General features: G+C 43.6%; 1 protein-coding gene across 2 annotated transcripts; it reads left to right on the plus strand.

The window, feature by feature from the left end:
* The first annotated feature begins 833 nt into the window (after positions 1-833).
* PHF6 (PHD finger protein 6) lies at positions 834-24,157 on the plus strand. Of its 2 annotated transcripts, XM_061598798.1 has the most exons (12): positions 834-1,263; positions 1,746-1,803; positions 9,854-10,035; positions 10,448-10,549; positions 12,897-13,030; positions 13,140-13,183; positions 18,853-19,010; positions 19,149-19,292; positions 19,957-20,061; positions 20,645-20,778; positions 21,978-22,110; positions 22,419-24,157. In XM_061598798.1, exons 3-11 carry the CDS (start codon positions 9,898-9,900, stop codon positions 22,108-22,110), a joined length of 1,092 nt encoding a protein of 363 aa, XP_061454782.1. In that variant the 5' UTR covers positions 834-1,263; positions 1,746-1,803; positions 9,854-9,897; the 3' UTR covers positions 22,419-24,157. The 2 variants fall into 2 exon arrangements, with proteins under 2 accessions (XP_061454782.1, XP_061454781.1); XM_061598797.1 differs by lacking the exon at positions 1,746-1,803.
* The last annotated feature ends 2,205 nt before the right edge of the window (positions 24,158-26,362 follow it).

A 26,362-nucleotide genomic window follows, 5' to 3' on the forward strand; every position in this document is an offset into this window, starting at 1 on the left:
GATCAGGTAAGCCTGGCATTTAGACCTTGAAGGCTTCTTCCAAAATGCATCCAGAGATGCCTGCCTTGCCTTTTTTCTTTTATCATGTAGCATCTGGCTCCAGCAATCTAAAGCTCTGGGCACAATTCTCCTCTCCACACACTTGAGCAGACAGGCAAGGGGCACCGCCGCCGCCACCCTGTGCTTGGTCTCTCTCTCTCTTTTTGTCACCCTCTCCTACACTCGAGCAGATGCATCTGAGTAAACAGTGCTTCCAGGGCAAGGAAGCCACGCGTGAGAGCTGCCTGCAGCAGCTGCAGTGCAGGAGACAAGGAGCCACAGTCTGATTATGACAGAGCGTGCGCCTCCTCCACGCCCCCACAACACCCAAAAAATACTTTGCTAAAAGGAGCTTCTGTCCTGGAGGATTTGTTAACTGAGGTGTCACTGTGCTCTCATTTGGACTTAATTTCCATTAGACACATTGATGAATAAGCAAAAAAAGAAAATATTGGTGAGACGGAGGAGAGGAAGGAAATATAATGCTAGGGGGGGGGTCCAGCCCTAACGTAATGGAAGGGAGATTTGGCTCTTTCACTGTTGGCTTTTAAACAGGCCTTGCACCCCTCCGTCCCCCCCCTTTGAACTGTCCTTAGAAAACAACACACGTATCTAAGCTTGCAAAGTGCGCATGCTCTGAACTTTCACCGCCTCCTCCTCCTCCTCCTCTATATAGAGTATAAAAAGAAGCGCATGCGCAGAACTCCCTAATTTTTGCTTCCTGCCGAGGGAATCAAGTGCGCACGCGCCATTCCTCCTGCCCTCCCAACTCACGTCACGCAGACGCACTAGCGAGCCCCCTTCCGTCCATCCCTTCCCCCCCTTTTTAGCCGTCACCGCGCGCACGCGTATCATCCGTTCCTCCCGTTCGCCATGTTGGGAGGGGGGGGAGTTTTTTGCGGCGCATGCGCTTAGAAGCGCCCAGGGTAGAGACAGAAAGAGAGAGGGCAAAAGCGGCTTAGCTACTGGTGTGCTGAGGGCGGCGGCCGCGACGTATAGACGTCGGTCTCTCGGCTAGCGCGCGCTGTACGCGTCAAGCTCTGCGGCGGCGCAGCAGCAGCAGCACCAGTAGCCGCCGCGTCGTTGTCGCTGCTGCCCGTCCGAATGAAAGGGAAGGTCCCGGCGGACGGGCGAGCGCCTTCGAAGCCAGCGGTGGTCTCGCTCTCGCTCTGAGGGGCTCCTCCCGCCTCTCTTCCTCCCACCCGCTCCCGCCTAGCCGGCCTGGTGAGTCCGACGCGGAACCGCCTCCCCACTCACGCAGGGCCGGGTTGCCATGGAAACCACTCCTTCCTTTCTCTCTCCCCCCCACGCACCCCGGCGAGGCCTGTGGCCCCCGGGGGCGGGGAGCGTGAGGGGCCCGCGTGTCCGTGGGAGGCCTGGACGCCGCCCACCCACCGACCCCCCAGTGGCTGTGGGGGCGCCCCTCCTCCCTTGCCCTCACGGCGGGGGTGAGGAAGGGGGTCCCCCTGAGGAGGTGGAGGGGGTGTTTGTGTGGTGGAGGTTGTGATCTTGGCTCTCTTTCTTTGCCAAGGACAAAAACGGGTCGAGGAATACTCTCCCCGCCCCCCATGTCCAAGTCCTTGTGGGCACTGCTGCCTCTTAGAACTGCCCTTTTTGGTTTCTGGAACCAAACTCGGGTTAGCTTCTTGTCACCTTTTGTCTGTCTGTTAATGTTAACAGCTTATCTTTCTTCCAAATAACTCAAGGCCCAGTACGTGGTTTCTTCCGCCTCTTCCAGTTTTGTCTTCACAACAGCCTTGTGAGGTAGGTTAGGTAGGTGTGTGTGGGTGAGAGAGAGAAAGAGACTGGTCCGAGGTCAACCACTAAACTTTAGATGGTTGACCCAGGTCTCCTCACTCTTATGCTCTTTGAGCTTGGAAACGCTAAACATGTGAGGCTGGGTGGGATGAGTCTGATTTGCAAGTCACCTGCATTGGGCTCCTGGGGGCTTGTGTCCAAGGAAACATGCACAGAATTGCACACATACATGGCTGTAAAATTTGACTTGTAGCGCTGCCTTATTATGCATGCGTACTTGAAAGGAAGCCCCACTGAAAACTTACTGCTTGGTAGCATGCATTGGCTTCTTAAGGATGCCTTCCTTAAAACAAGAGTTTCTATGTTCATAATACAGGAGTAGCCAAATTGCTAGATACATCGATGTAGCACATTTTAAAACACCCAGAGTTTTGTGTGTAATTCAGTCATCCTTGTCCTATAAGGAAGGCTAGTGTTTTCTTCATATTGCAGCTCTGAAGGTTAGAACATAGTATTTTGCTGTAAGCTGCCTGCTTTTGTATGTTTACCTGAGAAAGAAATCCTACAGCGTTTGGTATAGTTGTTCTCTAATAATTGTTTCAGATTTTAGCCCTACTGATGATGTGGCTGAGACGAATCTGGGAGCTGCAGCTCCTACACAATGCCAGCTGTCTCTGCTGTGGAAGTGATGCCTGCTGCCCTGTTATGGTTTCCTAGTTTCAGTCTTACTCTATTGGGGTGGTGTATTTGATCTCTAAAAGGGGTAGTACAAGGAGTTTGGGGAGATGTTGTTGCTATAGTAACACTTCTGTCTAGGCATCTGTTTTCCCATGTTGGCTGTAGACCAGAGGAGTTCTGTTGAACATGAATTTTACTGATACTGCTGCCTGTTTCTCCTTTGGTTTCAGTATTACAGTACTATCCTATGGCTGTGTTGGGGATTGGGGGGGGAGGAAAAGTAAGTACATCTGTGGAGATCTTGTCCTTTAAAGATATTTATGGGTATTAATAGCTGCTTATTTTGCAAAATGGAACACACCCACTGAGTGCCATATGAAGGTTCTTAATTGTCTCTAGAGTCTAGTCCCATTTGGGCTTTGTTTCACTGGGCGATCTCTGTTCTGGGAGGTGTTAAGCCTTGAGGAAGACAGGCATAAATTGAGAAGACAAATTCCTTTAGAGGCGTTTGGCCAAGGGTCTAATAAGTGGCAACAATCAGAGTCTTAATTGTCTTGTTGTTTTAGGTCACTGAAGCTCATTCGTTGTAGGATTGACAGCAGTTGCCGCGTGTATTCATTTCCCTTAATGTAAAGCTTAAAAGGGGACAGTTTTGTGAAAGGTTTGCTTGCTGACCATATCCTAAAACATAAAGATAGGCTGCTGCCAGCTATCTCCAACTCCCCATACCTATGGGAGAAATTTCTTTGATTTGATAATCACACTGTTATTGGTGAGAGCAATTAGAATGCTTTATACGATTCTGTCTGTCTTGACTGAACTGCTTCGTATGCAATCCATTTTAGTTTGAATATGCTGTGATCAGTTGATGATCTTGAGTGGAGTTAGCAAACAGGACAATGGGAGGTGTCAGTTCCCCAAAATATATTATGCCAAAGCCATTTAGGGGCTTAAAGGTTAAACCCAGCACTTTGAATTGTGCCCGACTGGCAATAGGGATCAAGTGTATATTTTGGAGTACTGGCATAATGTTCTCCTGGCTACTGCCATTGTTGATTGTGTGTAAACAGCTTAAGTGGGAAAAGCACAGGTGCTTATTTTGCATCAGCTTGTGATGTGTGGCTCCCACTCTTAATTCACCCAGTAAGTACTCCCCAAGTGTTTGAGGTCCACTGCACACAATTGTTTTAGGTGTACAAGTAAACCTTCAGACATACAAAAATATAAAGGTATGGAAGTGGGAAATGTGTGTCTGCCAACTTGTGTATCAAAAAGATGAAATGTGAGAAAGCTGGGACTGACTGCAGTTCTCTGTTGAGTGCACTGTTGGTAGTAAACCTAAGTTTTCTGTTGCATAAAATCTGTAAGTGGCAGCACAGTTTTCAAGGCTAGCGTTTTTACATTGGGCTGGAAGCCTATTTAAATTAAAGTGCGCTGGCTTTACTGCTTTGGATCAAGCCATTAATTTTCCTCTATACACACACACACACACACACACACACAAGGCACAGTCCAGGCAACATTTAAGATTTTTCAAGTAAAATGTACTGATTTGAGCACTTACTCTTTTTTTTAAAATTGATGAGACTTCAAAGGGCTAAACTTTATGCTGTATTGTGCCTATTGTATTTTCTTAAAGAGGTTTAAAGGGTGGTACTGTAGTAGTGACAATCTGCACCATGGATGCCAACCTTTTTTGGATCATGGATTTGCAGTCCCAAAAAAGATTTTGTCATTTGCTCCATAGTTATTTGGTTGGCATTTCTGAGACCCTAGCTTCAAGATTTCCAGTGATCCGTTTCCGAAATAATGCTAGTTTGTACATTTCTTCCATCTGAAAGTACCAACTTGATTGCATTCCTCTGTTTGTGTGTGTTGCTACTGCACTGTTTCTCAGTTGCAAGATCTCTTGCAAATCCAGGAATTCTAAGCATTTTTTGTTATAACCCGAATCATCTGGAATACATAGATTAATCACATTAAAATGTATGGTCTTTGGGGGGATCTTTGAAGCCCGGTCCTTTTGGAGAAATTACATGCTCGGACTTGACTCTAGCAGCTAAATGGAGCATGAAGACAAGCTCTTGAATTTCCCTCCTTACCCTTGGCTTAGATGACATCACTGCTACTTTCCCTCCTTCTGTGCTGAATAAAGTCTGCTGGTTGAAGGTTTTCTGAGCCAGCCTTTTTTCGCCATGCTTTAGGAGTCAGCCATTTAGAAAAGTGCTATGAGGCCACAAGCAAGGCTTAAGATACAATAGGCATTCATGGGGGGGGGAAATTGCCACATTTCTGTCTTTGTTTGCACCAAGAATGCCATGCTATGGAGAAATAAAAGTTCAAATATTGTTATGAAAGGAGGCATAACTGAAGATATTATGGTAGTTATCAAACCTTCATAAAGAATCCCTTAGAACATATTGCTGATGCTTAAGGTCCTGATCCTGTAAACACATGTTTAATTGGATTCTTGAGTAGTCTTGTAAATAAGAAGTTGGGATCCTTAGTTTGCGAATGAAGTATCTCTGGAATGCATTCATATGCATCTCAAAAGTGGCAACCTTTATTCTGAGATCATTGTGTTGCTACAGTTGGTATTTCTGGGACAAGCTTCTTTTATGCTTTTTAAAGTGGCATAAAACTTAGATTATTAGCTTGAAAGTTGTCAGTGGAGTTTTCAGCTCAGGAATATGTATGGATATTCAGGTTTCTACAATGTGCCAATTTTTTTAAAAAAGTTAGCAGTTAGAGTTCATGTTCAGCTGATTGAAAAATGGCTGTGGTGCTTTTTCAGTTTTGTAGGAAAGCTTGAAACAAAACATGATTTTTAAGAGAAAAATATTATCAGCCATAAGTTAACGTAAGAAGCTGCCTTATACAAAGTCAGACCACTGGTCCATTCAGCTCAGTATTGTCTACACTTCCAGGACTTAGACAGCAGTCTTTCCTAGTCCTCCCTGAAGGTGCCAAGGGCCAAACCTTGGACCTTTTTGCTTGCAAAGCTGGTGCTCTGCCACTGAGCTACATCCCCTCCCTATAAAGTGATAACAGTTCAATGTTTGTATTTATTGTTTATGTATTCACTGTCATATGCTATCATGAGGGCAGGTGGGATATCTTCAGAGACAGGTCTTCTGTATTGCAAGGGCCAGTAAGTACAACCCCTTACAGCATCCTTCCCCAACCTGGTGCCCTCAGGATATTTTGAACTGCAGCTACTACTATGTCTCACTGTGGGCCATGCTGGCTGCAAGTGATGCGAATTGTAGTCCAAAAACATCTGGAAGCCACCAGGTTGGAGAAGATTGCCCTATAGGATTCTTGTCAGCAAAAGTTGGAGTGAAGCCAGTTTGCCCTTATTGCAACTCCTTCCCCCAAGTGCCATTGTTTCACTTTCCCCAGCAGGAGCAAGTTACACCTGCTAGTTTGACACGTGGAAGTCAAGGAGTGCATTCTCAGGATGCTATACTAGTACTGAGGAACTTGTTGCCCTCCAGATGTTGTGGGGCCAACTCCATCAGCCCCAGCCAGCATGGTCTGTGATCGGGGATGATGGGAGTTGGAGGCCAAGGATGCCTGGAGAACAGGTTCCATGCCACTGCTTAAGCAGCCTCCTGCTGTGGTGACACTGGCCATTAAGAAGCAGATCTGTGCTTATCTGCTTAAAACGAGACATTCCCTGGGACTGTTTCTTGATTACACTAGAATGCAGTTGAACTTAGGGAGGGTGAGACAGAACGTGAGGATTTGTCTAAAAGGTTCAGAGTGGCTGATGCAAACATTTACATTATCATTTAAAAAAAAAACACCCTTAAAGAATGGAAAATTGGATTTAGTCACTGATTCTGAATTTGTTCCAGAGGACCATTACTAATCTGATGCCTGTCTCCCCCCCCTGCCCTCCATGCACACATTTCATTGTCCTTTTAAAAATGAGCACGGCTGTTACTCAAACCGATTTCTCAATCTTAATTCATATTTGAACTTGTATCAAAAATGAAAATGCCTTGTGTATTTGATCTACTGGAAGTTCTACACGCATATGCGGCATAAAGGCACATTGCATTATTCTGTGACTATAAGCTAATTTAGGTTAGGAGAAATGTATCTCCTAGTGTGGTGTATCTTTCCCAAAATGAGTGCCTAGATCTTACATTATGATGTTTCTTTAAGAACTGTGGTGGCTCCGCAATTATGGAATGCAATTCCTGTAGAGATTAATTATGTCCCAGCTCTCATATTTTTAAAGATGGCTACAAAAATCTTTTTTTTTCCTTAAAAGCTTTTGAAAGTGGGGGTATGACTGAGGGTAGTTTACTAGGGTATGGCTAAATTTTTATGCTGCCAATTTTAATGTTGTTGCTGACTGTGTATTTCTATCTTGAAATATTGTGAGCTGCTTTGTGGAAGATTTCCTCAACAAGCAGATTATAAATGTCTTAAATTAATAAATCACAAAAACCATAGATTTAAATTGCTTGCACCGCAGCTTGACACAATACAAAAACTGAAGGCACATCTTGTTTGCAGGCTTAAATTATTATATTTTGAACAAGAGTAGTCACATATCTGACTCTAAAAAGTTTTGTCTCATCAGTTCTTTACCAAAATGTTTTCTATAAATTCCAGCTGCTTTAGACTTTTGCCACTGTAAAAGCCCACATAAACTAAATTTCAAATCAAGAAGTGCTTCTATTAGTTTCATTAAATACATTAGGAATATTAATGTCTGAAGCAGAAGTATTTTTTTTCATTTCTTGCCTCGTCTTGCATTTTGCTGTGCTTGCATTTCTGAAGTGTGAAAAAAAGTATTGGTTTTAAAATAAACTGATTGTAAGCCTTGGGAAATCTTTTGTTTAGTAAGGTGTGATATAAATCCTTTAAAAAAAACCCACAAATACTTTGGTTCTCCTGCTGACCCTGACCTTTTGGTAGTGAGCTGTGTTCTTCTGTTACTGTGTCAACAAACATGCACACAAATTCCCATGTATATTGTGGTGAGATAAAAGTAATAAGGGGAACATGTTTTGGCAGTTGTAAAAACTCCCAGGTGCCCTGTCAGGCATTTGTCACGAAACTTGGTATTGGTCCCTAGGGATTTGAAATATTTTTTTCCAACTGCAAAACATTGAGTTATTTTCTGGATATGCACAAAAGTTTGGCTGAGGTTGTCCCATCTCAAAAAGAGTATATTAGAACTAGGAAAAGGCATCCAAAATAATAACAGGGCTATAGCAGCTCTCCTAGGAAGGAGAAGGTTACATCATTTGAGGCTTTTTAAATTAGAAAAGACTACAGTACTGGTCTTGATAGAGGCTTATACATGCATGGTGTGAAGAAAGTGAGGTGGTTTTTTTCAGCATCCGTCATAGAGCTCGCAGCATCCCAAAGTAATCGATTGGCAGGAGATTCAGGACAGACAAAGAAGAGCCCTTCACACAACACATAGTTTATAAAAATGGTTCTTAGCCACAGGGACTACAAGGAACCACCATGTCCCTAGACAGGATGCCACTGCGTCCAGATGTGGGGAGCAATAGTGAAAGAGGGCTGTTACCTTCAAGCCCTGCTTGTGGGCTTCCTGGAATGATCTGGCCAGCCACCATGAGAAGCAGGATGTTGGGTGAGATAGGGTTTTTGGTGTGATCCATCAAAGATCTTACTTTTGAAACAAAACTTCTGGATGTTGCTGCAAAGAATGCTTGGCATGCTGTGTTATTCACATGACCACATCTGTCTTATCAAGAGCAGAACCACAAACCTAGCTTCCCAAGTCCAGCCCATTACCATGTTCACTGGCATAGCACCGTGCTCCTAATGTTTGTGTGGATCATTCTACCTTCTGGCCAAAACTCCTGTAGCTCTTTCCCCACAAAGAGGAGAGTTGTGCATGTTGTAGTGCTGGCTTGTGTCATTCTACACATGATTGTGGTTTTGCAGCTAGATACATGGCTCTCTCCCTGAGGCGGGGCAGGTGTCCTGGTTACCTGTAGGCTCCTAGTATGCTCATTATTTTAGAATAAATGGGGCACCTGCTTGATACCAGATAGCCACATTTTCACTTGTCAGATGAACATATCTATCTGACAAGTTCAGATGTTGTTTGGTGTTATGTGGATGCCCCATGGAATCTGCAGTTTGCAGTGAGGTATATTTTGATCCTAAATCTGATAGTTATTTACCAATGGGGCTTGGAAGTGTTGCAACATGGAGTACTTTTGTCGAGGGGGCCAGCTGGCTAGCCATGCCTTTTTACAGGACACACTTTCATCTCTTCTCCACCTCTCCAGTTTTCCTTCCCCCTCCTTCTCCAGCAGATAATCAATATTCTGTGGCCACTAAGTATACTTAGTCCTCTGTTTTGGTGGTGGTTGTTTTTCCTCTTTGTTTTTTTCTAAAGATGTGTTTTGTACTTCTGCAAACCTTGGGGTATCCCCAAGCCTCCTGATACCTGCTTTTTACATGAAGACGGTGGTGTTTTCACACACTTGGAGAATGGGTTTGCTATTAGTATATAGGATAATATCTAGAAGAATTCTGCACTGCTGCCTTGAGCACTGAGTGTGGAAAAGTGGGGTGTAAATTTAAATAAGCAAATAACTTTCCTTCTGTGCAAAGGTTTTATACATTGCCAGTAATTTTAAAGTATTTTTATTTTAAAAGATTTATATTGTAATATCATTGGCAGCAATAGCAAAAATGAATAGCAAAAGCAGGGTAGGGCTCAAGGCTGCTTTATTGCACCCAGCCCTCCACCCTCAAATTCCATGTATGACATGGGTATGATGCCTGTTGTTCTGGCCTGCTTCTTAGTCTTACTTTTTCCAACTTCCTTTCTGTTGAGGCTCTTCCTTTTGGGGTTTTGTCAGAGTTTTTATTCCTTGGAGAACTGCTGCTTTGGCAACATGCAAGTTTATTTGGGAAATTAGACACAGTACGTTCCATCATCAGGCACTTTAAATCTTGAAGACACCTTTGATTATTAAATATTAGACAGGCGCCACCTCTGTTATCTTTTCAGTGCCTACTGAAGACCTTCCTCTTTCAACAAGCTTTTTAAGTTGAGACCTTATCCCAGTCTGTGTCTGTGTTGGAATTGCTTTTTAATATGTTCTTAAACTTTTTTAAAAAATATTTTTAGTCTTTTTTTTTCACAAGATGTTTTGAAAGCTTTTTAAAAAACATTTTTAAAGATGTTTTAAAAACTGTTTTTATGATGTTTTAAAGTGTTTTTAGTGCTTTTGTTTGCTGCCCTGGGCTCCTGCTGGAAGGAAAGGCAGGATATACATCAAATAATAAATAACTAAATAAATAATAAGTGCTAAATAGCTGCAGAAATAAAAAGAAGCTAACACAATTATTTGTACCTTTTTTTTAGTTCTTTGTCTCATTGGCAAGGATTGAAGTGGTATTCTTCAAGCCATGTCTAGCTCAGCTGGGCAGAAGAAGGGACCCAGGAGGCAGCGCAAGTGTGGTTTCTGCCGGTCCAACAAAGATAGTGAATGTGGGCAGCTGCTGCTCTCTGAAAACCAGAAGGTGGCAGCACATCATAAGTGTATGGTAAGTTCCCCAACTGATGCTGGAAGCTCCTCTTGGGGTGGAACACGAATGGAAGGACAGGCAGAGGGCATTTGTAGGGGAGCTTAGCACATGGGAGGGGTACTTAACTCCTCTTCCACCCAGATAAAACTCTCCTCACACGCGCCTTGTGGCCATTTCAAGCCCGTGATCTCCCCATCCAGGCTGCATCTTATGCATATATACTTGAAAATTAGCCCTGTTGAATTCATAACGAGTCAATGTATGCATAGGATCGGATTGCATATTGAAGTGCTGTAGGACAGAACATAAGATACTCGTAATTGCCGATAGTGCTGCACATTGAGAAGGCTCTCTTAAATGTGGAAGTTCTGATTTTAATTTTATCAGTCTTGAAGTCCCACTTTGGGGTGGTTTTTTTTGCTCTCTCCAGCTTTTCTCATCAGCCTTGGTATCTTCTCACTCTGATAACGAGAGTCTTGGAGGCTTTTCCATTGAAGATGTACAAAAGGAAATAAAAAGAGGTACCAAGTTGGTAAGTTTATTTATTTATTTAATTTATATCCCGCCTTTCCTCCCAGAAGGAGCCCAGTTGGCATTTCTACCTCTTGAAAGTGAAATGGTTCAATTTAAAAATGAAATTTTGAAGTAAGTTTTCAGTAAGTTGATGAAACCCCACCTGTGTGTCCTCTGCACAATCGTGCTTGTGTGGGGGACTGCTGCAGGTTTGTGGTTAGGCCTGAGCAATGGCTATTATGCCCCATGCTGAGGATTCTGCTTCTGGTACAGCAGGGACTGCAAGTGCTTTAAATTAACTGCCATGCTTCTTGTAGAATTTCCCCCCCTTTACCACTGAATAGTAATGTAATTGAGTGGAGAGCAACCACAAGAGAACGGCTACTGTAACAAAACCATGTGTGTGTTTGGAGGAAGAAAACAGTACAATCTCTCTTGCGCTCTTTTTCTGCTCACTAGCGATTTTGCAGCTGTCTTCAGTAACAGGATTGTCTGCGTTGTCAAGCCCCTGATCGTGACACTTTTTAAAACAGAAGTGGTTTTGTGTACAGATATCATTCCTCAAATGATCCGAATGTGTTTGAAATCGTGGATTAATTTTGCAGCTACTTAAATGTGACAGCCTCTTTCACTTCATATCTGATACGTTAAGGTAGCTGTGTTATGTGCTTGTGCGTTTCCTGTTGATTTCATTGGAGCTTCTGAAGATAATGTGTATGCTGACTTTGAACATGTGATGCTGACTTAAACCAAGTAACACCATAAGTCCGTCCAGCCCTTTCTGTTTCCTCTAACTGGTAGTGGCACTCCAAGCTGGTGGACCAGAAGTGTTTCTGAGTCCTTCTAGCTGAGATTCTCTTAACTATAGATACCAGAAACCAAACCTGGGACCATCTGCATGCAAAACAGCAATGAGCTGTGGTCCTATCCTGTCTAAGGATGTTACCCTCTTAATAGTCTACTATAATGGAATGTGTATTTTGGTTTTTAAGCTGTTGCCTTTAACAGGCTTAGGCTGGGTCTAACAGCTACTCATAAATCAGAATTTCTGTCCCCAAGGGCTTGTCTGTCCATTCTTGGCTCTCTAACCTGTAGGACAAATATATGCGGATACTGCTACTCAGTATTAACAAAATGCTTTCCTGAAGTCAGGTGTCGTCACCCTGAGTCCTCCCAAAATTGTACTACAGCAGGTGTGGGTAATCTTTGGCCCTGTGGATGTTGCTGAACTACAGTTCCCATCATTCCTGGCCGTTGGCCATGCTTGCTGGGGCTGAGCTCAGCAATGTCTGGAGGACCCAAGGGTCCCCATCCCTGCCTTAAATGCTCAAAATGCTTTGCATTAGCTGGCTAACCCTTGCAATAGTCCTGTAATTTAGGGTTAGGGTTACCTCTGAGGCTTAGATGTGGTGGCTTGCCAGCGTTTTGAAGGCTCAAATGAAATGAAATGGGCTTGTAGCTTATGTTTGTAACCCCAACACTATGCCAGTTCCTTAGGCAAATAGACACTCTTAGTGTCATTGACTCAGAAATCTTTAGGTGAAAGATTAGCTGTGAAATGTAGCAAAGAGGAATCTTAAAGAGTAACAAATTTGTTGTGGTATAAGTGTTTGTGGTCCATAGTGAGCAAAAGCTAATATATTTTTGTTTCTTATTTCACAACATTTATATACCACTTGATTGTAATATAACTTCTAAGCAGTTTAGAAAAGGTTTAAAACATCCCTTTATGAGACTGTGGAGATCATGGTTACTTTCTGTATGTCTTATGAGATGAGTGAGAATGGTAATGGATTATGAAGTGCAAAATACAAGGTTACGGGTAAACAGGTATTTGGAGCGATGTATGGTGGGTGGGGAGGGGATAGATGTTATGTATAAGGTGTATAGAAATCAATACAATCTATGTAAAAAGGATTAAAAGATTAAAATTATCAGTCAAGCAGTTGGTGCCTATTTCTAAATACCTGTTTTTAACTAAATCCGTTAGTTGTTTTTTTAAGGTGCCTCTAGCTTGTTATTGCTGAAATAGTCTTAACATGGAAAGAGGAAGATGGTCCCTTTTAGTGAACTGAAGATACTTTTCCTGTGCCCTTAATTTGGTGCAACTGCTGCTGGCTTCTCTTCCCTTTCACATTTTAAAATATTTATTTATTTATTACTTGATTGATATCCCACCCTTCCTCCCAGCAGGAGCCCAGGGCGGCAATGAGAAAACAGCAATAACAAAAGCTGTAGTTCCATTTCAGTGCTGTGGGCTACCTTTCCCTCACTTTGTTCATTTTTCTGGTCTTTTGCCTTTGTTAGTGAGACAAAAGGCCCCAAATGAGTGTCTCTTTTCTCTCCTCCCCGCTCCCATTTTTCAGATGTGCTCCTTGTGCCACTGTCCAGGGGCAACTATCGGTTGTGACGTCAAAACCTGCCACAAGACATATCACTACTACTGTGCATTGCATGATAAGGCTCAAATCCGAGAGAAACCCTCCCAAGGCATTTACATGTAAGTACCAAAGTGTCTTAAAGATGTTAATGCACTACTACAGTTCCTAAACAGATATAAAAGCTCTGTTTTGTGGCTGACTTGGCTGTCTCTGATGTTCTGTCCCTAGGATATTATGTCGAAAGCACAAGAAAGCGCCACACAACTCTGAAGGTAAAATTATTCATGTTATTTTAAATACCTCTGCATCAAAAACATGTTTTCCATTCAAGAAAAGTAGGATTCGGACAGAAGCAGATTAGTGGGAAATAAATCACTCTTTGAGTAAGCCTTCCTTGCTCACAGGCATAGGGAATGAGACGTCCTGCTAAAACAGGCCAAAAGGTCTATCGAGTCTTAACATCCTCTTTCCCACAGTGGCTGGCCAGATACCTCTGGCAAGCCTGAAGCAGGGCTTGAGGGCAACACCCCTCCCTTGCTACTTGCCCACAGAGTTGCTGGTATTCAGAGAGAGACTAGTTGCATTCGCTTGTAACAGTGTAAAGCCTGGCTTAGTGCTGCAGCTGACCTGAGCTCTACGCCTTCCTCTTCCTCTCCCTGTGCAGCCAGGAGGACAGCTTCTGCATAGATTGGTTGCACTTTTTAGAATTGGAATGGGAACCAGAGGTGAAGGGTTCTACCATCTCCTGAGTGATGGATGGCAGGGGCCTGGTGGGGAGGGAGGGGGCTGCCAGATGTACTTTGCACTTTCCTATGAGTTGGCACTCTATACCATACATGCTACTACTTTATAATATAAATGATGCTTCTTACCAGGTAGGGAAAGGCTCAGGAGATGATACATTAGTGACAGACTTCTGCTGTGTACACTTGCCCTTGCTTAAGGGGGTTTGTTTGCTGGGGTGAACATCTGCATTATAGCCTTGGCCATTGGCTGGGAGGAAGAGGAGACAGGTTAGGGATGGGGTATACTGTTGGCAGGATGATGGGTTGAGTGAGGTATAGTGCTGTGAGCTGGCTGTGCCAGTTGAGGAGAAGAGGCCACAGATGTTTGCAGGCCATTGTGTCCTCTGGAAACGCCCCCCCCCAGCTGACAAACCTTGGGATGTCATGCCAACTTGCCATCTCACTTTGTGGTGCTGCTGCTATACACCAGGTCATTTCTTGCTCTACATGGTGTTGCTCTTGAAGACGACTCGGAAACTCCAACTGGTCCACAATACAGCAGCCAGATTACTAGTGGGGGTTCCTTTTAGATCTCACATAACCCCTGTTTTAAAACAGCTGCATGGGTTGCCAGTTCATTTCCGGGCCCAGTTCAAGGTGCTCACGTTAGTCTTTAAAGCCCTAAACACCTTAGGTCCCAAATATCTGAAAGACCGCCTCCTTCCCTACAGACCCTCTTGGGTGTTGAGATCAGCAGAGGGGGCCCTTTTGGTAGTTCCGCCACCCTCGGAAGCTTGTGGGGGTCGGGAGAGGGCATTCTCTGTGGCAGTCCCTAAGCTGTGGATCTCCTCATTGAGGCGTGTCTGGCAACTTCATTGTACAACTTTAGGTGAATGCTGAAGATGTACCTTTTTACTCTGGCCTTTGACTCCTGAGATGTATATTTTTAGGACCCATCCTATTTTCTGTGATGTTGTTCAGGTTGTTTTTAACTGTTTTAATTATGTGTTTTAAAATTGCTTTAATCTGCCCTGGGATCTCTGGGTGAAGGGCAGGTAGTAAATTCTAATAATAACAATAACAACAACAATAATACATAGTCCACTTGCAGTTTAATGGTGGGGGAGGTGGCTGAGCTGGTGTGCATTACTGAGCTACCAGACCTGAGTTAGCTCTCTCCACCTGAGTGCTTGGTGTAGCACCAAAATAAGATGGAGGGTCAGGAGTGGGAAGTTACCAACATTATAGAAATTTATTATTATAAATAAATAAAATAATTATAAAATAATAACTAAATTACAGAAATTCTATTTGCCTTGCCAAGAAACCAGTCCATGTAGGGACCAGATTCGAGGGACAGAACTGGGATCCTGTTGGTGTACCATCCACTCTGCTGTCCAGCAGTCTCCCTGCTTTAGCTGCTGATGGAGGTGGTCTCAGGGTTGCTGTTGCAGAACCACAACATAACTGCAGTATCAATGCCACGGCTGCCTTGGTTGGTCCAGCTCAGGACTTCATAGCCACCAAGACAACCATGGGACAGTCTCAATGCATTGTGGGCCTAAGACATATTGCAGGACAAACCCTAGATCTGTTTTGTTTTTTGGCCACAGAGTGGTGATCTGATGATGGGGAGGATTAAACTAACTCTGCTGCCTTGGATGGATCACTTCTTGGTGAGGTTTGGATTGGTACTGGCAGTTACTCCATCCCCTTTGCTGTGATGGGGGACTCATTAGCATGGTCCAACATGGGAGTCTTAGGGAATCAGATTTCTGAATGCTCTGGTAGAATTTCTGGCTGATATTCCTGTTGAGGCTCTGATCTCACTATGGAATGGTGAGGTGGAGAGGACCGTTGATGTGATTCCTCTTAAGTGCCCTCTCCAGTGCTGTGGAGACTGGATGGCACCCTGGTTTTCACTGCTGTGACAAATTTGCAAGGCCTTTTTAGGCCGAAGTTGCTTGCATTTGCTCTGATTTAGACACCACAGTTGTGGAGGAGTTCAGAGCACCATCTCATCAAACTGTATGGGATCAGTTTCTGTTGTTGCGGCCTGAAGATGTGGACAAGACACTTGAAAGTGTTCGGCCTACCGTATGCCCTCTGGACCTCTGCCTTTCTCGGCATGTTAAGCTTTGCCAAAGGGGTGGGGTTCAGGGGGTGGTAAATGCCTCACTGTGAGAAGAGGTTGTGCAAACCGAAGAAGGCAGTGATGCGGCCCTCCTTAGACCCAGAGGTACTTCATAACTACCCCCAGTCGTTAATACCTCCTTTTCAGGCAGTGTGGTGGCTGGACAGCTTCAGATGTGTTGGAAGGAAGCAGATTATCTGGACGCATTTCACAATGGCCTTGGCCTGGTTTTGGTACAGCAATGGCTTTGGTCACTCAGGTTCACAACCTGGGGGGGGGAGTACAATCATGTTTATTCTCCTTTATCTCTGCAACTTTTGAAACTGTTGATCATAATCTCTTTCTGGAGCGACTTGGGTGTTGGAGGCACAGTGCTACAGTGGTTCTTGCCTGCAGGGCTATTTCCAGAAAGTGGCGTTGGGGAGCTGCTGGTTGGTCCCTCAACCGTTATGGTGTAGGGACACACAGGGTTCCATCTTGTTCCCCCTAGCAGTCATGCAAATGACACAACTCTTATTTCCATACCATCTGCATCAGGTGAAGCTGTGCAAGTGCTGAACCGGAGTCGGAGGCAGCAATGGGCTGAATGTGGGCCAGTTATCTGACACTGAATCCCAACAAGATGGAGGCGCTATTGGTGGGAGGTTCTCGTGTCTGGAATTTAGTTGGCCGACCAGTACTGAACCCCTGAAGAAATAGGTTTATAGCTTGGGGGTACTCCTTGGTTCTACACTGTCACTGAAAGCCCAGGTGGCATCTAGTGGCAAGGAGTGCCTATTTCCAGCATCACTAGTCCCCCAGCTGTGACTATTCCTGGTATACCCTAGCAACTGATACCCATGTTCTGGTAACCTCATGTTTAGATTGCTGTAATGTGTTCTGTGTGGTCCACCTGTGAAGATGGTCTGCAAGCTACAGCTAGTGCCGGATGCAGCCACTAGGATTGTGAGCATTGCCTCTCTTTGGGATCGTGTAACAGAGTCCTGCGTGAACTGCACTGATTGCCAGTCAGCTACCAGGCACAGTTCAGGATTTCGTCACTAACTTAATAAATCCCTAAGCAACTTACGTCCCAAGTACTTGAAGGAGTCCCCATGCCATAAGATCTGCTGAGAAGGCCCTCCTTGTGATCCCACCACTGAACATAGAGTGTGCGGTGACTGGCACAAGGAAAGGCCTTCTTGGTTATGGTGCCCTATCTGTGGAACTCCCTCCTCCTACGGGCACAGTTGGCTTATTCCATATCGTGTTTCAGGTGTGACATGAGACACATCTTTTTAAGCAGGCTTATAGGGAAGAGTGATGCTGTCTGGCTTTTTCTGATTTGTTCAATTGTCTGGTTATTTGGTTATTTGGTTTTTAATTTTATATTTTGATGTTTTAACTGTATAGATGTGTAAACTGCCCTGGGATCTCCTTGATGAAGATTATTTTAATAATAATAATAATTTTATTTATTGGTCGCCTATCTGTCCAGGTTAATGGACACTCTAGGTGACTTACAATAAAAAACAATACATCATATACAATATACAGAATACAAAATAAAACACAGTCATAGTCAATTTAAAATCAGTTTCCAATTAAAACATCATAAAACTAACCCTCCCCAATCCCCTAGGGATTCCCATTAATTATTTATACAGAGTCTGCTTGTCATGTTATAGGAACTAGGAATCATGACTTACACCAGGTTGTGGTAAGTTTCAAAAGAAGCCAACATCAGACCATGGGTTATGAAACTGGCTTGTTTAACTAACCAACTTTGACGTCAGCCAAGATTCCTGGTTCCTGTGACACAACAACCAACAGTCTTTTAAAGTGACACTGATCTCTGTAGAAGTCCTCCTCCTGGCCACAAAAAGAGGAAAGAGTGAGAGAGTTGTCCACATAACACTAAACCATGATTTAACATTGCATGCAAATACAGCCACAGCCCAGGCCATTGATGCCATCCTCCATGAATTTGTCTCATTCTCTTTGGCTGTCAGCACATTCTATAAGTTAATTGTGCATTGTGTGAAGTACTTTTGTTAGTCCAGTTAACTGAAGTTCTAGTATTATGGGGGAGGGAGAAGAATTACTCTCCTCGCTTTCTCCACAGTATGTGCAAGTTTATAAACTTCTGTCACGCCCCGTTGCTTTTTTTCTAAACTAAATCATAGGTATGCAAAAGTGTGTTCCTCATGGTTTCTCTGCAGATGTGGAGGCTTAGCTTTGTTTCTGGTTGAATGCTTTAATTTGTACGTGTTCATGTTGTAAAAAAAAAAAATTGACTGGCTTGCATGACCTGAATAGAAACACAGAGTTGGCTGCATTCAGTATGTTCTGGTATCTGGCTAAATGCCACTGCACCATAAAATCTAACCTGTCTGCACATGTGGAATCGCCTTTCCCTTAAACTTACCCAAAAGTCTGTTCCTTCTCTTGGAAGCATCAGTGTCACTGTATTTGTGTGTCTGATGTTGGTCTCGCAGAAAATGAAAAGTGCCCATAGTTTTGATCAAAACTCTTTAATCAGGTTACGCTGTGACCTCCAAAGAAATGGGAGCCGGCACAAAAGACTTGTTAGTAAGCAAGAACAGAACAACAATCTTTTCAGTACCTAGTGCATTGAACAAGCAGGATAAGCAAGCCCAAATGGGTTTGAATAGACCTTTTAATAATGGCACTGATTAATTAAAGGAATATTGAGTCATGCTAGATAATACTTGTTTTATTGTTTGGCTACTTATTCTTGGAGTCTGTAATGTGTGCTCATGTGTAATGTGAGAAGCAGATATGGTGGCATGTTAGCACTAACATCCTCTTCCTCCTTGTGACTGGAAGAGAATTTACATAAGTTGTCGGAACTTGCTTTGCCAGGTTATTGCAATATTGGAGATGGGGAATGTTGGGGTCTTATAACATAAATAATAAAAAATGTGCCCAATAAATTGTCCGTTACTGTTTCAGAATAAGCCTGCTTTTTCTTTCCAGCATTTCTAGTGTGCCAATAGTTATGTACCCTGCAGGAGTTTGTATAAACCTGTTGTGGCATTTGAGGTTCTTTTTTAAAACGTTTTCGGTTTTTTCCCAGCAGATTTAGAAGAAGGTCTAAATGAACATGAGTTAGAGCTGTCCCCTCCTAAAAAGAGGGGGCGCAAAGGAAGGCCCAGAAAATTGAGTCTCAAAGGGCAGTCAGAAGATGCTCGATCAACATCTTCGCATGGCACAGACGATATAGAAAGCAGTTCTTATGTAAGCAATTCGTATGCTTATAAATCTCTCAAAGACATGTTGGTCTGTTTCTTTTTAAATGAGCTTGCTTGGCTGCCTTATGTTGAAACCATATTTGTTGTTCTGGCATAATATTTTAGAAAAGTGTTTTTCTTTCAGAGAGACAGATCACCCCACAGAAGCAGTCCCAATGATACAAAACCTAAATGTGGATTCTGTCATGCAGGTGAAGAAGAAAATGAAGCTAGAGGGAAGCTTCATATATTCAATGCCAAAAAGGCAGCTGCACATTACAAGTGCATGGTAAGAAAGATAGATTTGCCCACGCTTTCTGGTAATGCTCATGTTTTCAGTAAATGGGCAGGCAAAGGGTATGGTACAGCAACTTTCCCCTTGATGTAGCATAATGAGCAGAGTTTTCCCCTCTTGAGGGCTTCCCATCCATTCAGAAGGTGGCTATCCACCCGCCAAGACTTGTCCAGTTCCCTGTCCCTTGTGATGCCACCTAGTTTGTGAACCTGAGAACCTGCTGGATCAGACGAAGGACCATCCAGTCCAGCATCCTTTCTCCACAATCTCCAAGAAGCCCATCAGCAAACGTTGAAGCCAAGAACTCTTTCTTGTAGCTCCACAGCAATTGCTAATTCAGCAGTATGCTGCCTGTAAACCTGGAGGCTCAATATAGCCATTATGCTTAATAGCCATTGACTGATCTCCTTCCTTCCTTCCTTCCTTCCCTCCCTCCCTATTTATTTATTTATTTACACACACACGCCCCATAGCGGTTTACAGCAATTAAATTTCTCAGTGAATGTGTCTAATCCCCTTTTAAAGCTATCTAAGGTGGTGGCCATCGCTACAGGTTTCCCAGGTTTCCTTTGTTCTGTCTCAGGGCATCATCACATGTTGCTCACGTGTGGCCATGCTTTCCTACATTGCTAATAGTCTGCATCTGCTTTCTTCTTAGTTATTCTCTTCTGGGACCGTACAGTTGACAACAACCTCAAGGGCAGAGTTTGGTGATTTTGATATTAAAACTGTACTTCAAGAAATCAAGCGAGGGAAAAGAATGGTATGTCTTACTGGCTTTAGCCCGAACTGTTTGTCTATCTGGTTTTAATCCTGTCTTTCCGCCAAAAAGTTGCAGGCCACAGATGTGATTCCTCTTTCCCTATCTCCTCCCAGCAACTGTAGACTGACAGAATAAGCTTTCTGGTGAGGCAGAGATTTGAACTCGGGTCTCCCTGGTCTTTCAAACTAGCCACTACTCCAGATTGGAAATATGCATCTTGACTGGCTATATCTGCTTTTAAAATTCTTTTAACAACATGCCTTCCCTGCGAAGGGAACCCCGAGGCTGGTTGTTTTGTGAGAATGCTGAGACATTGATTTGTAAAACTCAAAACGTTTTGTCATGTCTCATGTGGGGGAGCTGGTACATTCAGCTTGCTGATTGTGTGACTGTCTCCCCATATCTTGCGTTGGAGTAATCCAGTTCTCATGGAGGCACATTGCTTGCGTACTTTTGAGAAATTTTACCAGAAATGTGAACTTTAAGAATATGAAAGTTAACGTGAAGTAGAAAGATACAGATTAACACTCAACTTAGCGCACTATTCTCTGCCCCCCCACCCGCAAATTTCTCCCTGTAACAGAAATGTACCCTCTGTAGTCAGTCTGGCGCTACTATTGGATGTGAAATTAAAGCTTGTATCAAGACTTACCATTACCACTGTGGAGTACAAGACAAAGCAAAATACATTGAGAACATGTCACGAGGAATTTACAAGTAAGTACCTTTCTCTTCTCTTTTTTCTTTTGCCACAACGGATAGGCCGTTACTGGAGAACAGGACTGGCTGTGAGGCTTTCATTTATTCATTTAGTTGAATTGATTTGAATTGAAGTATGTGTGTTTTGGCCAATACTAAGAAATTCTTCAATGAGATAGTGTTGTGCCAGCGATCAGTTCCACTGAAACCAATAGACCACTTCACTAGTGTAGGCTTAACGCAGAACAAGCTGTCCATGGTACATGCTATTTTGAGATTTGCAAGGCATTTTAATGACTTCTGCCAAAGTGTAACGTGTGTGTTTTAACATATTAAAAAGCATGGCCATGAACCCTTCGTCTACTACAAGCACACTGTTAGAGTTTTGTTTAAATGTAGGGCATTGGTGGGGAGATGTAGGTGGACTCCAGCTCCCATCAGCCCTAGTCAGTCTAGCCAGTGGTTAGAAATGATGCGACCTGTAGGTTAGCAATGTCTGGAGAGCCGCATCTTCCCCACTGGCTTTTACAGTTGACATTTATAGCGCTTTCTGTACCAGGGATGGGGAGCCTGCGGTCCTTCAGATGTTGGACTGTATCTCCCATCATCCTGGGCTGATGTAGTCCACCTATATCTGGAGGGCCACAAGTGCCACGCCCTTCTTTATAACTAGCTGAGTAGTCCTTACAGTGACTCAGTGCAGTACTTGACTGTTACCCCCCCATCCCAATACTGCAAATGGGAGATTGAGAGAGAGAGAGGCTTGCTGAAGGTTGTGGCTAAAGTGAGATCATAGGAAGTTGTGTTTCATACCAGGCCAAACTGTTCGCCCAGCCCAATGTTGCTGGCTTTGGCAGTGGCTTTCAAGGACCTTAAGCCATCACCTACTACCTATTCCTTTTAATTGGAGGTGCCAGGGATTGAACCTGGAGTTTTCTGCATGTCTTCTACACCTTGCCTGTCCAGAAATTAGAACCACTTAACCGGGTTGCCCTGATTGTACACCTGAGTATTTATTTAGGTGATTTAAAACATTTCTATACTTCTTCACTTAAACGTGTTCAGGTTGGTTTTACAATCGCTCTTAAAACAACTGGTAAAACAGTTAATCCCATTAAAAGGCAGCAGTAAAAGTAATCACAGTGGCTGTTACTAGACTTGAATGAACACTGTGTGACTTGGGTCCCCCACCTCCTTTGGCTTTGCATTGTCTTTAGGCTTTACTGTAAAAACCATAGTGGGAACGATGAGCGAGATGAAGAGGACGAAGAGCGAGAGAGCAGAAGCCGCGAGAAATCTGTAGCAGACCATAGTGGAGTTCCTCAGCAGCAGCAACTCAATGGAAACTAGGTATGAAAGTTCTCACCTGCCAGCCCTCCTCCTGAGAAGCCACCGTACAATTGATGTAGTTGTTGTTAGTGGTAAGACATTTTAAGCTGAGCGTATTATGCCAATAATTGGGGTTTTTATACTTTTTAAAGTGGAGCCCTGCTGCAAAAGACCTGGAGATAATTCTCCAACTCGGCTAACTTTAAGGCAGGCCTTGCTCTTCTGACAGTAAACATAGCTGTCATGTTCAGTTGGGTAATATGCTTTCCTCTTTTGTTCTCTACTATTTTAAAATCTGCTTTCTTTCCCCTCCATCATCTTTTAAACAGGTTCAAGTGACAGAGGTTAAACTGGGAATGAATAAGACATCCATAATTACTAACCTTTGTTTTAAAAAAAATGCTTTATAAAGTCGGAAAAGGGTTAGTAATTTTTTTTTACTGCCTGACTGTTAGAAATGTCATTGAACTGCCAGAAATGTTCGTGTGTGTGAGCCTTTGATGCGCAGCAGAGGTTTTTTTTTACATGTCAATATTATGTAGTTAGACTGCAGTGTCTGGAGAAAACACACACACCCTGAAACACTATATAAATGAGATGTAATGTGTACAGTGTCAAAACTGAGTCAGACATTGAAATAGTAAGCTTGGTTTCTGGACTGAATAAAATTTCTGAGATATGGGATATGTTAAGTTCAATGGATTTGTGCACCACAGGAAGGTCAGAAGTTTAACTTGCAAAACAGACATGCTTGTGGCAACAGCAAGGCTGTAAATGAGTGCATTTTGCATTTACCTTCGCTTACAAACTATGGAGGCAAAGCAGGAGGGAAGCTGTTGATCCCTCTTTTGCAAAAGCACAGTAGGAAAAAAAAGATTTCTGCAGCTCCAGAAGCATGCTTGAACCATTTGGGTTGTTCCTGCTAAGTTGGTTTCTACTGCCTAGCATTCCTTGCTAGGGACAACTCAAGCTGCTGTTGACTATAAGCTGTGAGCTTCAGTACTCATGCCAAAGGGCTGTAGTTCATTCTCTTCCCCCGCCCCACCCATCCACCATCTCTTCTGCTGTCCCTGCTTTACCAACAACCCATGGCTAATTGCAACTGAAAATGGAGTGGTCACTTCTGGAGGTTGAGGACTCCCCACATCTCTTAGATTTCAAAGTTACTGCTTAACTCTCACAATGGCATTTGGCCACCTTTATTGGACATCATACCTCAAGTGCTCTGTGCTGCGTGGAACACATCATGTTTTGTCCAAAAAATATATATATACAGATCCCGTATGCTGTAAGAAGAATGCAGAATAAGACTCTGGAGTTTTGTTTTGTTTTTGTGTTCTTTTTAAAAAGAGGTCAGTATTTATTTTGAGTCTTGTGACCACTGTATGAGAATGTTTTAGTATTTGATTAAGGTTTTCTGGCAGATCAGCAAGTTGATGAATGCTGTTAAAATCTACAGAGTGCTCTGTTGGAGCCCAGTTTAGCTTGAAATTATGCCAAGTCTTAAAATCCTAGTTATGATGTCACCATTGAATCCTGGTATTTCCAGTCATTTCTTCTGTTTGGTCTAGTGAAGCCTATTGTTTTCAACACAACCCAGATAGTCATACTTGTTAGCAAACTACCAAGTTCATTCTAAATTTTGTTATCTCTTGACTTTGAGTCAAAGGAGCAAATAGAAAGAAAACAGAAAGGTTCGCTAGCAGTGGATACCACAAAAACTCCATGATAATGATCTGTGTATGAAGCCTTGTTTAATTTCATTTTTTATTTTTAATCTTGTCTTTTTTAAATGCATTTCATTGTCTCAAGGGACTCAACTATTGTGTATAAGAACTTCAAAGACTCTCTCAAGTTGGAATTCAATCCATTTGGGTTTGAAAACTTCCTGGAAGAATGCAGTTTTAGTAGAAAAGTTGTGTATAAAAATAAATCTGTTAACTGCTCTTATGCCATTGACCAATTTTTTTTATTTTGTATTGTAACTTTCAAGATTAAAGGCGCAACTTGTACTGAAATAGATTTCTACCAGGCTGTGCACTCTTTCAAAAGCATGGGTTTTATATGAGTGTTTTTGTCCTGTAATTATTTCAGAATACAATTATGGCTTATATTAGATCAGTGTTAGGGGGTTTTATTTCTGTTGGGCAGTATTCTGAAGTTGCAAACAGGTTCAGAATGAACATGGTAAATGCCAGCACCATTCCAAACAGTTACAAAACAAATACCTGCTGTCAACACATGTAATGCCTCTCTAGGACAAAGAACTCTGAATGTAATGCCAGGGCTCACAGCCTCCAAAAAGGGTCACGTACAGATCCTTGATAGATGAGAATGAAGGTGATGCTCATGGTCAAACTCTGACATCTTTCTGGGAAATAAGAAAGGGACAAGTCTCTGAAGTATGCAAGCTGTTGAAATTTTCACTCTTCTTGTAAGCACATTTTCTGACAACAACTATTATTTATTCCTTGCTTTTCAACCAAGATTGGCTGCCAAACCAGCTTCTGAGGAAAGGGGTGGGGCAAGTTATGACATACTGACACACAGGCATTGGGGGGGGGGCAGTCTCTTCTGGCCTGGATGGCTGGTTGATCCTGTCATGGCTCTTAACTCTAGAGCAGGGGAGGCTGACCCGTGGTCCCCTTGGATATTGTTTGACTACAGCTCCCATCGCCTGCGACCTTTGATTGTGCTGGCTGCGGCTGATGGGGACTGTAGTCCAAAACAGCTGGAGGGCGATGAGTTGCCTGCTGCTGCTAGAGGGAAAGGACGAGCTGTATGTGGATTTGGGGGCTGGCTGACGATCAAGATGCTAACTTGCAGGAGCAGCACTTCTGTTGATCTGGGTCCTGGCAGTGGCTGATACCATCCAATTTCTAGGCTTGTTCCCTAGAGCAGTGTTCTTCAGCCTTGGGTCCCCAGATGTTGTCAGAAGACAACTCCCATCATCCATGACCATTGGCTAGGCTGGCTGGGGTTGAAGGGAGTTGTAGTCTGACAGTATCTGGGGACCCAAGGTTGAAGAACAGTGCTCTAGAGGGAGGGGGCAGCTCTTTCTCTTGCTTGGGGTGGGGGCTTGGGGGCTCAAAGCACGCACGATATATCAGCCAGTTCATTTACTTTGTCACTGTGGCTGCTGCTGAATTTCATAACGGAAGTGCCTTTCTCATGACTTTGGCTAACGGAAGGGCAAGAGTCTGGCGCTGTGGGCACCCAGAAACATTTTGATGACTGTTGGAAGTATTTAGGATTTGCAGGCAATTAAAGGTTACCTTGAAAAATACTTTCGCTGTGAGCTTCAGTGTAAAAAACTGCTTTGCTGTGTGTGTGGACTGGTTCCAAGTGCCTTAGAATACAAACAATACATCCACACAGCACCACCCGACAGGTAGAAAACATAGGGTGAATATTTAGGCATTCTTGAACAGAGTGCTGTTGATTGTTGCCCTGTTTCTCATGCCCAAGCCTCCTGCAATGTCTTAACCCTGCCTGTTTTGGTCCTCACTTCGATGATGAGTTTTCTCAGTTTACCTTTAAGAGTTTTAGTGGAGGCTATTCCCACACAACTACAGTTCCTCAGCATGCTTCACAGTGACAGATGGTCCCTCTCCAGTTTGCACATAAGGATTGTCAGGATTTACCCTCTGCTTTAAGCAAAGCCACTCCATCATGATGGAGAGGCACCAAACTGGAATTAAACTAGAAGGGTTCCAGTTACAGCTGACACTTGGCTAGACCTGAACTTTAAAGAAAGCAGCAGTAGCAGCAGCAAGTTCTTACCCACCTCAAAAGACAGTGTGGCCTCTCTCTGCCCTCTGTCAGAGTCAAACGTTGCCCCAAGGACACCAATGGCCACGCAGCATCCCTTTGAGGCAGAGCTAGTGTGAGAGGTGAAGGGTCTCTGGTTCAAAAGCTGGACCTTCTTGTGGGTAAGGGAAGTGGGGCTGCTGCAGCAGAGCAGGTTGCACAGGTGCAGCGCCAAGGGAAGCCAGGCACCTTTATGCATCTGTGTTTCCCTTGCTACTTGTGGAGAAGGAGGCCAAGAGCTGGAGCGAAAGGACAGGGAATCCTGCACAGATATGGAGACAATCTGGAAAGAAGCCCGCCACCATTTCTAGGGGGTTCTGGAGCCTGCCAGCGGGCGCCCACACAGGCTCAACAGAGATTTGTCAAAAGCGTGCAAACCTATAGCCACCAGGCCCCCTGTCTCTGTTGGTGACACCCCCTCATTTCTGTGTATCAAATGGTTGCTCCCTGGGGCACCACTGCT

This window comes from Rhineura floridana, chromosome 16 (assembly GCF_030035675.1).
Source record: "Rhineura floridana isolate rRhiFlo1 chromosome 16, rRhiFlo1.hap2, whole genome shotgun sequence".
NCBI classification, from domain to species: domain Eukaryota; kingdom Metazoa; phylum Chordata; class Lepidosauria; order Squamata; family Rhineuridae; genus Rhineura; species Rhineura floridana.

Coding starts and splice junctions, on each gene's coding strand:
- PHF6 (XM_061598798.1), top strand. CDS start 9,898: ATGTCTAGCTCAGCTGGGCAGAAGAAGGGACCCAGGAGGCAGCGCAAG. Junction 13,184..18,852: donor AGCGCCACACAACTCTGAAG/GTAAAATTATTC, acceptor TTTTCCCAGCAG/ATTTAGAAGAAGGTCTAAAT. Junction 20,779..21,977: donor ATGTCACGAGGAATTTACAA/GTAAGTACCTTT, acceptor CATTGTCTTTAG/GCTTTACTGTAAAAACCATA.